The 14,670-nt window shown below is 38.6% G+C and overlaps 1 protein-coding gene across 2 annotated transcripts; it reads left to right on the top strand.

The window, feature by feature from the left end:
- The first annotated feature begins 1,307 nt into the window (after positions 1–1,307).
- sncga (synuclein, gamma a) lies at positions 1,308–12,875 on the top strand. Of its 2 annotated transcripts, XM_083922871.1 has the most exons (6): positions 1,310–1,551; positions 6,752–6,793; positions 7,358–7,485; positions 7,836–7,862; positions 10,690–10,746; positions 12,187–12,875. In XM_083922871.1, exons 1-5 carry the CDS (start codon positions 1,431–1,433, stop codon positions 10,744–10,746), a joined length of 375 nt encoding a protein of 124 aa, XP_083778997.1. In that variant the 5' UTR covers positions 1,310–1,430; the 3' UTR covers positions 12,187–12,875. The 2 variants fall into 2 exon arrangements, with proteins under 2 accessions (XP_083778998.1, XP_083778997.1); XM_083922872.1 differs by lacking the exon at positions 7,836–7,862 and having other exon boundaries at positions 1,308–1,551.
- The last annotated feature ends 1,795 nt before the right edge of the window (positions 12,876–14,670 follow it).

Raw genomic sequence — 14,670 nt, 5'->3', positions numbered from 1 at the left:
ATTTAACTGTACAGGTCAGGATGCAGCAAATAATCTGATCCGATAATCAGTTCGACATGAGACGGAGCCGTTACAGCTGCTCTCTCCGAACAGATTACAGGAAGTCACCCTCCAGTTTCTTCGTCTGTTTCGTCCGTAATGGAGGGAGGAAAGAAATACAGAGCTATCTTCACCGACATCTATTTTTAGTTCAAAGCTTCATCCATCAAACATCCTCTGGAGCACAGATTCATTTTCAGCCTTTAATGGTGCAAAAATCATCCCCGCGTGTGTGTGTGTGTGTGTCTGCTTCTTCCAGCTAACAGAGCTTATCTAGTTAAACGTGTGTGTGTGTGTGTGTCTGCTTCTTCCAGCTAACAGAGCTAATCTAGTTAGACGTGTGTGTGAACAAAGTCATGAATTATGGATTTTACATTGTGTTTATCTACTGATATCATCACTCTCACGACAGCTTAGAATATTCATATTATTTTTTATCAAACTCCAGTATAGAATAAAAAAGGACAAATAAGAAATGCTTAAGTGAAATACTTTATATGCTTATTAAAAATATTTTACTGGAATTTGGAGTATATCAACTGATATTATTTTGGATATTGTTTATGATATTTTCCATCTGTTTTAAAAACATATTGGATATTTTGTTACACTTTCCATATATTCTACTTATATTATTTTGTATTTCTGGTGATTTTTCAAAATCTTTTCTACTATTATTTTAAATATTTTGGTGATATTTTTCACCTGTTTCGATATATTTTCCATGCATTCTACTAATATTATTTTGTATCTCTTTGGTGATATTTAAAAAAAAATTATACTAATATTATTTTTAATTTTTGGTGATATTTTTCAGCTTCTGTTTTGATATATTTTTCAAATATTCTATTAATATTATTTTGTGATATTTTCTATCCATTCTACCAATATAATTATATATATTTTCCATCTTTTGTTTAATGTTTTGTGATATTTTACAGACATTTTACATCTCAGTAATGCATAAAGTAGAGTGCAGCTAATGCCGGACAAACACTGTTTGGATGAAGTCCAATTTTACAGAATTTGCTTCCTCATCTCTCTCTCTCTCTCTTCTTCCACCTCTACGCTCTCATCCACTCTTTTCTTTTCCTCTCTTTCTTCCTCTCCAACACTTTCCTCTCTCTCCCTCTACTGCACAACAAGAGTCCCATGTTGCTTCCATACATCACTCTCTCTCTCTTTCACTGTCACCATCCCTCCCTCCTTCCCTCCCTCTCTCACATGCCCTCTCTCCACCCCTTCCCCCTCTCTCTCTCTCTCTACCCATTAGCAGGAAGAACCAATCGCTGACAAACGAGAAGAGACGACCGAGCCAGACGGAGCAGAAGGAGAAGAAGAAGAAAGAGAGACAGAAGAGAAAACTACTGAAAAAAAGAAGAAAGAAGATCATGGACGCTCTTAAGAAGGGATTCTCCATGGCCAAGGACGGAGTGGTGGCTGCCGCCGAGAAGACGAAGGCCGGCGTGGGTGAGGCCGCCACCAGGACCAAGGAGGGGGTCCTCTACGTCGGTGAGAGGGGGGATGCATGCATGGATGGATGGATGGATGGATGGAAAGTACTAAGTGTACATTTTGGATGGATGAAAAAGTAAAAGCTGGGATAAAAAAAAAAAGACATGAGGAAGGAAAAGGGAAGAAGGGATGACAGCGAGATGAAGGGATGGACAGTGAGGGAGGAATAAAAAGAGAAATTAGCAGGTAAAAAGTTAAATTTGACATGAATTTGGATGAAGGGGTGGAGGGAAAGGTGGAGTGCATTAAATTTGAAGACATGGAAGTCTGCTTAAGAAGACAGAAAAGAGGGAGGAGCAAACGGATGAAGAGAAGTAAAGAAGAAGAAGGGATGCAGAAATAAAAAAAAGCACATTTTAACACCAGATAATCGCATTAAAATTTCCGTAGTGTGGTTTTTTCTGGTTGGAGGACGAATGAAATTTGAGAACAAACTGTGAGAGATGGAGGGATGAAGGAAGGGATAGGTGGAGGAGAAAAAGCTATGTATTAAAATACAGAAGCATATACGGTATATATATAGATAGACGCCTGTAATTAATTGTGACATGGATTCAATTTAAAGATGGAGGTCTATTTGGAGCAGGAACGAGGGAAGAATGGACGGAGGGAAAGATGGAGAGATTAAAGGGTGGATACTGAGAAAGAAAGAAGGAATTAATGAGAGAAATTAGTTCAATTTAACGTGAAATTGCACATTAAATTAATTGAAATTTGAGTTTTTCTGTGGAAAGTAAAGGAGGGATGGGTGGAAGATGAGTGAAATTCAAGAATAAACCGAGATGGACAGAGGGAGGGATAGAATAAAATATTAAAATCAAATGAAAGAGAGATAAAAGTGGAATTCATTGTGCATTAAATTTTAAGATGTTGAAGTCCATTTGCAGGAATGGGGGAAGAAAGGACACAGGCGAGAGATGAAGAGGGTGATAAGTGACAGAAAAGGACAAAATAAAGTTAATTTTCACACCAAATTGGAATTTGGGAGGAAAATGAAGGAGGGATGGATGAAATGACAACAAGCTGGGGGTGGATGGATGAAGGGAGGGATGAAGGGAGGGATGGAGGGGGTAATAGGTGGAGGACAGAAGGCTGGCTCTTTAAATATTCAAAGTGTAAATCATCGTGACACGGTGCATTACGTTTGAAGATGCTGGTGTGTGTTTGCAGCAGAGCTGTAGGAGGGAGTGACTGCAACATGATTTCATGAAATGTATAAAAAGCCTGAAACGTCAACGTTTCAAACTATGATGTCGCTTCACTGCAGTTGCAATTTTAAACACTTGGTTAACGTCAAAACAACAGGCAAACAAAACTATTTGGTTAAGTTTAGGTGAAACGTGGTTTGGATTGTAATAAGGACATTTGTTAACGTAGATGAGTCAACGTTAACTTCCGGTTTCACGCGGGAACAGCGCTCTCCTGGGAAAGTTGTCGCTGCCCTAAACTGATTTAACAAATGGCTCATTTTCTGAAACCAGGCTGGTTACTGAAGCTTCAGGACAGGAGAAACAAACCTCACCTGAGCTGTAACTGTGTTTGTATGTTTATTCTCTGTTGACATGACAAAACACACACAGAGGGCCACAGGAAGTGATGTCAAACCTCCCCGGTGGTGCTCGTTGTTGTGTTTTGCTCTCACCTGCTGATTGATGAGAGGGAAGGGGGGAGAAACATCTCAGCAGGTCTTCAGTCCAGTCAGGGGGAGAAAGTCGCCTGAGTGGAGGAGAGAGCTGTCAATCGTGTGTTTCGACAAAAAAATAAGTTGTTCTTTACTTTAAACCACTAACGTATGTTCAAATGCCCCCATTTTGGATAGTTTCAAGAAATGTTTCTGATATTTTTTGGGTTCTTTTCCTGATATTCTTTTTCTATGGTTTACTGGTTTTATATTGGATATTTCCTTGACCTATTTCAGATATTTTAATTATTCCCCCTGATACTATTTTGGATTTTCTTCAGATATTTTACCAATATTTTTCATGGTATTTCCCTGATCGTTTTTTTAATATTATTTTGGATATTTCTTTGGATTTTCTTTTCAAATTTTACTGATGTTTTCCGAGTATCTACTAATATTTTTCCCGGTACTTTCCCTCATATTTTCCGATATTTTTTATAATGTTTCGATATTTTCCAGATATTTTAAGAAACCTCACTGATACTGTTTTGAATTTTTCTGATTATTTTTGCATATTCTACTGATAATATTCAGCATATTTTCCTGACAGAGATCTTATATTTTCTGTGTACTTTCCATTACATTTTTGTAAATTTCACATAAGGAAAATGGTCTTTCCTGCAAATATAGTATCAGCAGGCTGTAGGCGATAATCATGTCTGCTGAGGGAAACGTACAGTGCTGAGAACATAAACCCTTTGAAAGATCTCCTTAATGTGTCATATTTAGTGTATATCGAGATGGGGAACCTCCCGTAGGACCCCAGGATTAAACATGCTGTAGGAGGTCTGACCCACTGAGTCAGACCAGAGCAAAGTAGCAACTCTGACACAAAACTTGGGTTTCGGTTAAAGATCATCGTTGCATCATTTGGGAATTGGGTGAAGAAATGTCGTTGTCTGACTAAACAGCATTTTTGCTTAATTGCCAAGTAGGATTTCTGTGATATGAACCCAGATTGTGTAGCCTGGAAAACAGACAAAGCTGCAGTTTTTTTGTTTTTTTTTGTTGGCACTGCCAGATATGCCTGGCCCCTCTCCCATTCAGACAGAATTCTAACCAGCCAGCTCATAGGGTTGTAGGTCACCTTTTGTTGCTGGGATTGGTTGAAGGTCAAGTTAAGTTGCCCTGATTGGGTGTAGGTCATGTTTCGTTGCCCTGATTGGTTGAAGACCAAGTTTTGTTGCCTGATTGGTTGAAGATCAAGTTCTGTTGCCTGATTGGTTGAAGGTCAAGTTTAGTTTCCCTGATTGGTCATAGGTCATGTTTCGTTGCCTCGAATGGTTCTGGATCTTGTTTCGTTACCCTGATTAGTTGTAGGTCATGTAAGTTGCCCTGATTGCACAAACGTGTGTGACACTCTGCACATGTGAACTAGGCAAATCCTATTTAATCTTATGAAGCAAGCCACACAACCTACTGTCAATGAGATTTTGGATGAGGCTTTTTTTTATCTGGTATTAGAGGTGTATCACTAGTATGTCAGAGGAAAGATCATGTTATTACCTAAATCTAAAGGGTAAATTCTGCAGCCTTTTGAGACATTTCAGCCGCATCTTCGGATGATCACTGCGAGTTTTCCAAAGATTAAAACATTCTAATTCATCATAATTGCACTGATATACATTCCTACTTAGCAGGAAAGGGAAAACAATCCATTAGATGAGATAAAACCTGCAGGTTCATTAAATATGCATCATATCTGGTTATACCATGAGCTGCCTTCCTGTAACTGACTGAATGTGCAGCACATGAGACACATGAGCTTCAGTGGTCGGCTGCCTGTTTGGAAACAGTTACTGTGTCTCTGTGAATTCACTGAGACAAAGAGTCTGTTCAGTCCGACCCGTCACATGTCTGACCAGCAGGACGCCCACTGGGAAATCCATCACTCCCTGAATCTGGACCGAACAACAAGAATCCAACAGAGGGCTGAAGTCCACAGATACTGATCCAAAACACCCACAGGGTATTGTTTGCTACATTTGTCCCAATCAGAGCCTGAAAAAATGGAGAACTATGAGGCGCTTAGTGTAGTTTCACATGTATGATTTGTAAATTAGTAATGTTGTGTTTTAGGAACACTTGCTTCATCCTCTCTGCGACGTGTTTATGTAGTTGCTACAGTGTAGAAAGCAGTTAGGATTAGAAAAATGTTAGTAGGTCTGGGATATGACCCGCGGTGCCCGGGTACAGTACACAGTGTTCATACTAATCAAATGAACTGGACTTTGAGGTCAAGCGTACTCAGATCGGGTTTGGGTCCCTGATGTAAAACCCTCCTTAGACTCTAGAGGGAGATTTGTAATCGAGGGGGCGTCAAAATAAATCCTCCCACGGAGTCCAGACTGATGATTCTGCTAAGACTGAAATATGATCAGCTGTTTCCATGATGGCAGGATGAGAAATAACGCTCCTCCTGACTTAACACGTGTATTCACTTGTGAAGAAAAATCACAGGTTGGGAGGAAATAAAGTAAGAATCAAGCTGCTGGTCGTATTAAACTGGGTGACACGGATTAATAATTCAAGAGAGCAGCTGAGCTCAGAGGAAACCAGGTCAGACTGAACTGCTGCAAACAGCTGTTTGTTCATTGAAACATTAAAGGTAAAAGTGGACCAGGTTACTTCACGTATGACCCAGATCGGCTTTCTTTTGTTTTTACAATAAAATATATATATATATTTTTTTTTATTTTACTTCTGATTTTGATCACTTTCAGGCCATAAGGCTGCTGGTATTCTGATAATGGCTACAAACACTGAGGAGGATTTAACCACCTGAACTACAATGTCTCATGATAACGCCATGTTTGCTGTCGTTGCTGCTGTTGCCATTGTTGTTGTTGTTGTTGTTGATTCTATTGCCACTGTTGTTGTTGACGCCATCATTGCTGTTGGGGTTTTTTCTTTTTTTGCTGTTGCGCTTATTGTGGTCGATGTTGTTGCCGCAGTTTTTGTTGTTGCCATTGTTTTTTTACCCTTTTTGCCAATGCTGTTTTTGTTATTTTTGCTGTTAATTACGTTGTTTCTGCCGTTGTTGTTCCCATTGTTGTTGTCGTCATTGTTGCTGTTATTGCTGCCATTGCCCTCGTAGCCATAGCTGTTGTTGTTATTGTTGCCGTTAATGTTGTCTGCCTTTCCCCAATGTTGCTGTTATAATTGCCATTGTTGCCTTCATTGCTTTTTTCTTTGTTGCTGTTTTTTGTCATTTTGTATCTTTTACTGCCGTTGTTGCCATCGTTATTACTGCAGTTGTTGTTATTGCTGTTGTTTTTGGCAATTGCTGCTGTTGATGTTGTTGTCGTTGCAGTTGCTACCATTGCTGTTGTTGTTACATTACACTGAATTATAATGAAAACATGAAGAATTGAAAACAGGAGCATATCTGAAGACAGGGACAAGTCTTACTAACCCTCAAATATTCTTAATGTTATAAATAATTAGGAATAGAAAATGAAAAAAGGCAAAAATCAACATTCAAAGCTTTCACTATGTTTTTTTCCTCTTTTCCAGGAAACAAGACGATGGAGGGAGTGGTGACCGGCGTTAACACGGGTAAACCAACGGTCACACACTAATTAGCACCCAGACAAAAAAAAAAAGCAAGTGACATGTGTCACCTTTACAGAGGGGATGTATTGCACTTTTCCGGAGCCCGTCCGACATTCCTTTCCATGTCCCTGACGCTATTTATAACCTCAAGCGTTTGGTTGACAAATATCTTTGAGGGATGCACTGGGAGACTAAACTCAGGGCATAAAAGTCCTGGGGTTAAGTTACAGTTGGTTTATAATCACTTTATAGAAGTTTTTCTCACATGGGATACTTCAGATGTTAGTTACAGGGTATCATTGGGACTAACACCAGTGAATGTAGTGATATTACATGATAAAGTCCTCTTAGATGTTACACAATAAGTCGATATTAAGAGCCACATTGAACAGCATCTGAGGAAAGTTTGATTCATTTCTATTTAAATGTGAATAAGATATTTGAATGAATGAATTATGCTGTTTTTATCTCTGTTAAAATAATCATTAATGAAGGAAATACTCAATAATAAAACAACAATAAAAACAAAACAAAGCCATATACGCCTTCTTCCTGTTTCCTGTTCAGTCTCGCAGAAGTCGACTGACCAGGCCAACGTTGTTGCCGACACTGCGGTTGCCGGAGCCAACGAGGTCGCCCAGGCAGCGGTGGAGGGGGTGGAGAATGCAGCGTTGGCGAGCGGATTCGTTAGCACGGTGAGGGATGACCCAGAACCACATTATGTTGTGGAAATTAGACACAAGTTAATGTTTTTTGTAAATCAAAATGATCTGTTAATGTGACATTATACGTTAAAGTAGTGGCTCTCTCTCTTAGTTTTCTCTTTCATTTCTTTAGAGTAAAGATTTTGCTTATTTCAATTTAGAAAAGTTTAGAATATTGTTCTTGTATATTATAGCTGGTTGTTGCAGGAAATATAAACAATAAAGTCTCAAATTAACATATTTTCACTTCATAATATTAAATATTCTATGCTAATTATTATAATTTGTCTTAACTTTTACTTTTTCTCTACACAAATTTTCTGGGGATTTGCTGAAAACAGGAGGAGGCGGGACCAGTGGCTGAGGAGGTGCCTGATTGGTCGGGGGGGGGGGGGGGGGGACGGGACTGATTGCATGGCATGATGCTCGTTGGCTGATTACTAACTTTTAAATGTCTTCCAGGACTTGCAGCTTCATAAACAACTGGAGTATTGTCTCATTACAGGAAACACTTGAATTATGTGTTCTTTAAAAGTGTGTGTGTCATCAACAACGATAGTGGTGGTACTGGTTCTGTACTGGTTCTGTTAACTGGTTCTGCTGGGGAGAGTTGTAGCGGTAGCAATAATAGCAGAGACCTTTTATCTGTTTTCTCTTGACAAAAAAAACAAAAACCGTGAATTTGAACTTCCGATTTGGGTCCCAAAGTCTCAAATAATAGCCAATATAAAGCTGTTAAAACTATAATAATGTCTCACAGGTTAAACCCAGTACAATGTTAATTTTCCACAGGAATAATTAGCTATAATTCCATCAGTACAACAGAATCATGTACTTAATTAAGATTAAATCATGTAAATCATTGTCAGTAAACTTCCTGCCGATGTTTAAAATTAAATCATGCCATTCAATCTGCTGGAAGGCTTTTAATTTGAAACATATGCAAGAAATGTCGAGTTTAATTGCATGCTGCTTAACTGAAAATTATTACTGAAGGAAAATGGAACAACATGCTAATATCAATATCTGGTAATGGTTTCCACTCAGATGGATAAAACTAACACAGCATGAAGGAGAATTAATGCATGGTATGACATTAGAGCTGCTAAAACCCACTTGGTGTTCGTCGCTATGCTGATGACACTTTACTGCACCCGAGAAAGAGCAAAAGTTATTGATATTCATATTTCCAAGACACTGCCTCTTGCCTGGTTACAGTTACCTGTGTGATTGTACGCTAGAAACTAACCTACTTTTAAGTTTTTTACTCTCTGTGTGTGAAAACCATGTTTAACTTAAAAACTATGACAGACTTGGCTAGCAACAGGTTTTTCTGAACCTACAAAGCCCCCTCACCTAATTGTTGAAAGACGTTAGATAAAGTGCCCCATGGAAGCCAAAATGTGTGCTAAAGTTCCCTCTAGGAGCCAAAACGTGTGCTAAAGTTCTCTCTAGGAGCCAAATGTGTGCTAAAGTTCTCTCTAGGAGCCAAAATGTGTGCTAAAGTTCTATCTAGGAGCCAAAATGTGTGCTAAAGTCCCCTCTAGGGGCCAAAACGTGTGCTAAAGTCCCCTCTAGGAGCCAAAATGTGTGCTTAAGTGTCCTCTAGGACCACAACGTGTGCTAAGGTGTCCTCTAGGAGCCAAAACATATGCTAAAGTGTCCTCTAGGAGCCAAAATGTGTGCTAAAGTGCCCTCTAGGAGCCAAAACATATGCCAAAGCGTCCTCTAGGAGCCAAAATGTGTGCTAAAGTGCCCTCTAGGAGCCAAAACATATGCTAAAGCATCCTCTAGGAGCCAAAACGTGTGCGAAAGTGCCCTCTAGGAACCAAAACGCATTCAGTGTGTTGTGCTAAATTGCCCACTTCAGTGGCTAGGACGTGCTACATGATCCCTCTTTTTTCCTTTTTCGCCCCTACACTTCAAAGAGTCGGTGCACGCCACTGGTGCAAACATCACAACACCGACCTTTTCAAGAAGGTGGTTGAAGGAAAGAAGAGGATGTTCCCATGGTCCAACAAGTTTCAAAACCATCAGAAAACTTTGAATGAATCCAACTATGTAAACTGCATGAAAACGGGAATATTATTGGAACATGGTTTTCATTAGCCATGTAAACAGCTTAATATTGTCTTTTTCATAATAAGTGGTAAATACAGAATATTTTGTGCATGGAAGCGTCATGAGTCAGTGAGTGTAGAAATGTTTCCTGGATTTGGTGCAAACATGAAAAATCAGCTCTAACATAGAAAAGACTAACATGGATGTTTCTTTCAGCTTCAGCTCTTCTTTGGCTTCATCTCAAATGAAAGATTTCTCTGTACAGACACAAAGTTACATGTCTCCCAAAGTACACGGTGTAAATACGTAAAAGATTGTTCAACGTACTCTCATCAACTGGTGGAAAATGCTGGAATTATTGCACATTACTTTCGTTGCTATGTACCAAAAACACATGAGAGCAGTGTGGAATTTTTAAATGATTTAATCTCAAGATACAAATTAAAATGTAAGAAAAAAATCATGTATATTTAATTGTATCATTGTATATTTTAAAAGTGGTTATTTTAGGTTTTTTAGTATTTAGTTTAATTTTTTTTAATGAAAGTATTTTTGTATTTGTTTTAAGTTAAATTCAACTAGTCCGTTTTGTTACATTAAAAATAGCTTATCAAAAAACGTTAATTTTTACTTTTTTTAAATGCAGATTTAGTTTTTTTCATTAAAAGTGTTTTCATAAAGTGTTTTTAAGTTCAGCAAATGATTCTGGTGTTTTAGAAGCGGTTGTTGGAGGTAAGGCACCAGTAAAGTGTCAAATTAAAATGTGTTTATAAGCATTTTAATCATAATTTCCACTTTATTCAGATAACATGAATCACTGAACTCAAAGTTAATGCTCTGGAAAACATTTATTTTAATAAAAGTTTCCATTCCCAGTGAAAAAAACGTTCCAGTTTAAAAAGAAAGTTTGTGTTTAAGAAGAGAAAAAGTGTTTTAAAAAGGAAGTTGTGTTAAATCTTCAGTTTATTATTTAAATCTTAAGAGACAAACACACATGAAGTTCAGCTTTTATTGATGTTATTAGTTGCACCTGTGCTGCGTGAGAGTTGTAGCTTTGTGTCTAAATGTCCAGAGGTGAAGTTTGGTGACAGTTTGGTGAGAGTTTGGTGACCTCTGGTCCTTCACCTCCTGCAGGGCGACCTCCCAAAAACAGAAGCCGGGGGCGAACAGACCGAACAGGCTGCACAGTAGGTGAGAAAACATTTTGAACCCAAACAGGATGAAAAAATAGGTGCATTTGTTGGGAACTACTTTCAGCGGCGCATTAATCCACATTTGGTGTTTAGTATTTAGAAGTTTTATCTACTGTATTTTCCGCACTATAACTTGCACCTAAAAACCTTCAAATGTCTCAAAAGCCGACAGTGCGCCTTATAATGCGGTGCTCCTTATATATGGACCAATATTGAGCCACAACAGGTCTCCAACTACGGTGAGCAGCCGCCGACTCTATTTTCCCCCGTAGAAGAAGTAACGCGCGGTGCATGTTGAGATATACGACTGCGTGAAGCGTGCCTTTTCATTTCCATGTGTGTGTTTGTGTAAAGAGCCCAAAATGGCTCCTGTTAAGAGACACGCTTACGACGCAGAGTTTACACTCAAGGCCATTAGTCACGCAGCAGAACACGGGAATAGAGCAGCAGCCAGAGAGTTTAACATGAACCAATCAATGGTGCCGAAGTGGAGGAAGCAACAACATGACCTCCCCTGACTGTTTTGTTGACATTCCCTTTAGTGCAGCTCCATCTAATGGATGCAGAACGTAACCCCAGCCTCCACTGTAGCGTCTGTTCTATGCGCCTCATAACGCGGTGCCCCTTATATATGAAAAAAGTTTCAAAATAAGACATTCATTGAAGGTGCGCCTTATAATGTGGTGCCCCTTATAGTGCGGAAAATACGGTCATTTTTTTTCTGAGACGGGCATAATGTTTCAGACGTATAGGTGCTAGACTGGACCTGAAGATATAAATATACAACAACTCACCGTGACGTCACAACAACAATATTCATTCTCTGATGGCACCACTAGTAAAAAATGCCCGTCTGTGTCATTTAATCAGAGTAAATGACTTGAATTACTGGGTGATCTGCACTGAAGTGGAAGTAGAATTAATGTACACACTTCTAAGAATCTACAAGTGAAGTTTCATATTTGAACATTAGCATTTCCGTGTCAGATTAGTAAAATAAGTGACGTTGATGAGAGAAAGCAGTCAGAACGTTTGGGCGACGCTAAGCCTGAGCGGCTCAGGTGGTGGTTTACATTAAAAATGTAAATTAAGACGACTTTACGGTTTATTTTGGAGCTGTTAAAGCATGGGCTTTTATTGTGAAGGACTGAAGTTTGGTCCTGGATGTTTGACAGCATTGATGTTAATGTGGACGACCAGCAGCTCCAGTGTTTACGGAGAGGAGATCAGGGGTTAGCACACGGCTAATTCAGCGTGTTAGCGTCCTTTTGACCACTCTGGTTCACACAAAGATGAATCAGGACATTAAAACCATATTTGGTTACAAAGATAAGAAGTTAGACTTAAGTTTAACTTTGAGTTAAACCAACAAGACGAGTTTAACTAGAATAGTTTCTGTGAATAAAATTCCTTTTATTCTGTTTTCTGTCCCTCTCAGAATCTCGCCCTCCCCGACCTGCAGTCACTTCCTGTTCCTTTCGGTCCAATGAGCAACGAGAGAAGAGGAACCTTTACAATTTTGGCTGTGACTCAACCCTCTGACCTCTGACCCTTCCTCAAACATTAATCCTCATCTACTGTGTGTAACTTAACCTCATAACCAAAAGAAACCCTCATCATCATCATCATCATCATCATCTTCCCTCACGTCATAACTCCACTCATCGTACACACACACAAACACACTGATGTCAGCTTTAACACTATCAGGTCCAATGTGACCATACTCTCAGCTGAATAGTCGGTGTGGGATGACATCACCCCTCCTCATGTCAATCACCAGGCTAGCCCCGCCCCCCCAACAGACAAATATCTGAAGCCTTTTGAATGCATGTTGCTTTACTGACACACACTTTAACTAATGAATAACCCTGTAAAACACACACACACACACACACACACACACACACACACACACACACACACACACACACACACACACACACACACACACACACACACACACACACACACACACACACACACACACACACACACACACACACACACACACACACACACACACACACACACACACACACACACACACACACACACTTTCTGATATTAACTGAGCTTCAGAGCTGATTTCTTCTTTTACAAAACTGAAGTGAAATAAAAACAAGATTAAAATCAACCTGCAGCACTTTGTTCCTTCTTCACTGTGAAATCAAATACAATTAAACAAAAACTGCTGTACTTGACCGCAGATGAGGAGATTGTTAACACATTAAAACGATAGTTAAGATTGTTTTAAGTGTGGTTGTATGAAGTCATTGTGTTTCCAACAGTAGAGTACTGACACAGAAGCTAATACAAAAAACGACTGCAAAAATGACCACTGAGATGTGAAGTGACCACAAAGACACACTATATGACCACAAACAGAAGCAAAACAACTAAAACTTGATGCAAAACAATCACAAGAAGATGCTTAATGACACAAAAAGGGACTCAAAGTTACAAAGACATGCAAAATTACTTCAAATAAATCCAAAACAATCACAAGAAGACGCCAAATGTCCACAAAATGACTGCAAAGACAAGCGAAATGATCAAAAATATGTGTACAAAGACTACAAAGAGAGACAATATTACTACAAAGAGCAATAAAACGTTGCAAACAACTACAAAAATGACCAAAAATGGATGCAAAAACAACCACAAACAAACTACACTACTTATTGTTTTGTACTTTAGTAGGTTTAAATGCACCTTAATGGTGTTTAAAAATAGTCAAGTCATTTCAAACATACTTAATAAAACTGAAATAAAGTGTATTTCAGTGCACTTTACTTTTTTACCTTGAATATGATGTAAAAAGCGACATCTGGTGGGATTAACCGGGCATGACAGCTGAGAGTTTACAGCTTATCTTACAGATTCATTATGACATTAATTTATTAAAACAAAATATAATCAACTCATAAATGACGATGTGTTACTTATAATAGACTAAACTACCATTTTAAAGAGACTAAAGTATGCTCCTCCTTCACCAGCTGCAACATGAAAGTGATTAACACATTAATGCATCAATAATTATAGTACATTATAATATATTATTCTGCAGAATGAGTACTATCATAAAGTTTGTTATCTCACTAATTCCACTGAATATATGTCATTTTAACACACAGAGCGCACCTGTTCTTGTGAATTTATGGTTTTCTTCCGCAAAACAAAAATAATCTGCTATTTTAAAGAGGTCTGTAGTTAAACCTGAATGAATCACCCTAACTGAAGCACTTTAAACGCTTTATATTATAAAAAACGTTGCTGTCATTTCCGTATACCGTCGGTCTTTTAATCTCTGATATAATGGGATGTGTCAGTGAAGACGAGTGACGCGCTGATGTCACTTTCTTCTAAAAATTGCAACAGAAGACAAACCTGTTTCTCTGAGTGCGGCTGAAGTATTTGTAAATGCTGCTTTGTCTTTATTGTTCAACTATAGATGGGTGTTTCCGTTTTAATTAACTAAGTGACAGCTGTCTGAGGTCTTTACTCGTAAACTTTACGCCCAAATACTGGGCGCAGTGTACAGAGACTGCAGTCTACCTCGGCCTTTTATTAAAAAAAACCTTACACAACTGAGAGAGGGGGTAAAAGTTTAGTTTAGTAGTTGCACATTTACAACTTTAAACTTTGAATAAACTTATTTTGGTTTAAGGGAATACTTGGGATTTTTTTCAGGGTTTTTTAGGATTCTTTATTTGACGTAATTACACAAATAAGATTCCAGCGTGCAAAGAAGTAACCTTTAATTAGATAAAGCTGAATAAAATATATAAAGTAAATATATTCAGTTTTAAAAATAATACATGTTAGGTTAATTGATGACTCTAAATCACCCGTAGGTGTGAATGGTTGTCTGTCTCTATGTGTCCTGCGATGGACTTGCGTCCTGTCCAGGGTGTAC

Source organism: Echiichthys vipera (assembly GCF_963691815.1).
Source record: "Echiichthys vipera genome assembly, chromosome: 11".
Classification (NCBI taxonomy): Eukaryota; Metazoa; Chordata; class Actinopteri; order Perciformes; family Trachinidae; genus Echiichthys; species Echiichthys vipera.
This window is presented reverse-complemented; position numbering and strand designations above follow the sequence as displayed.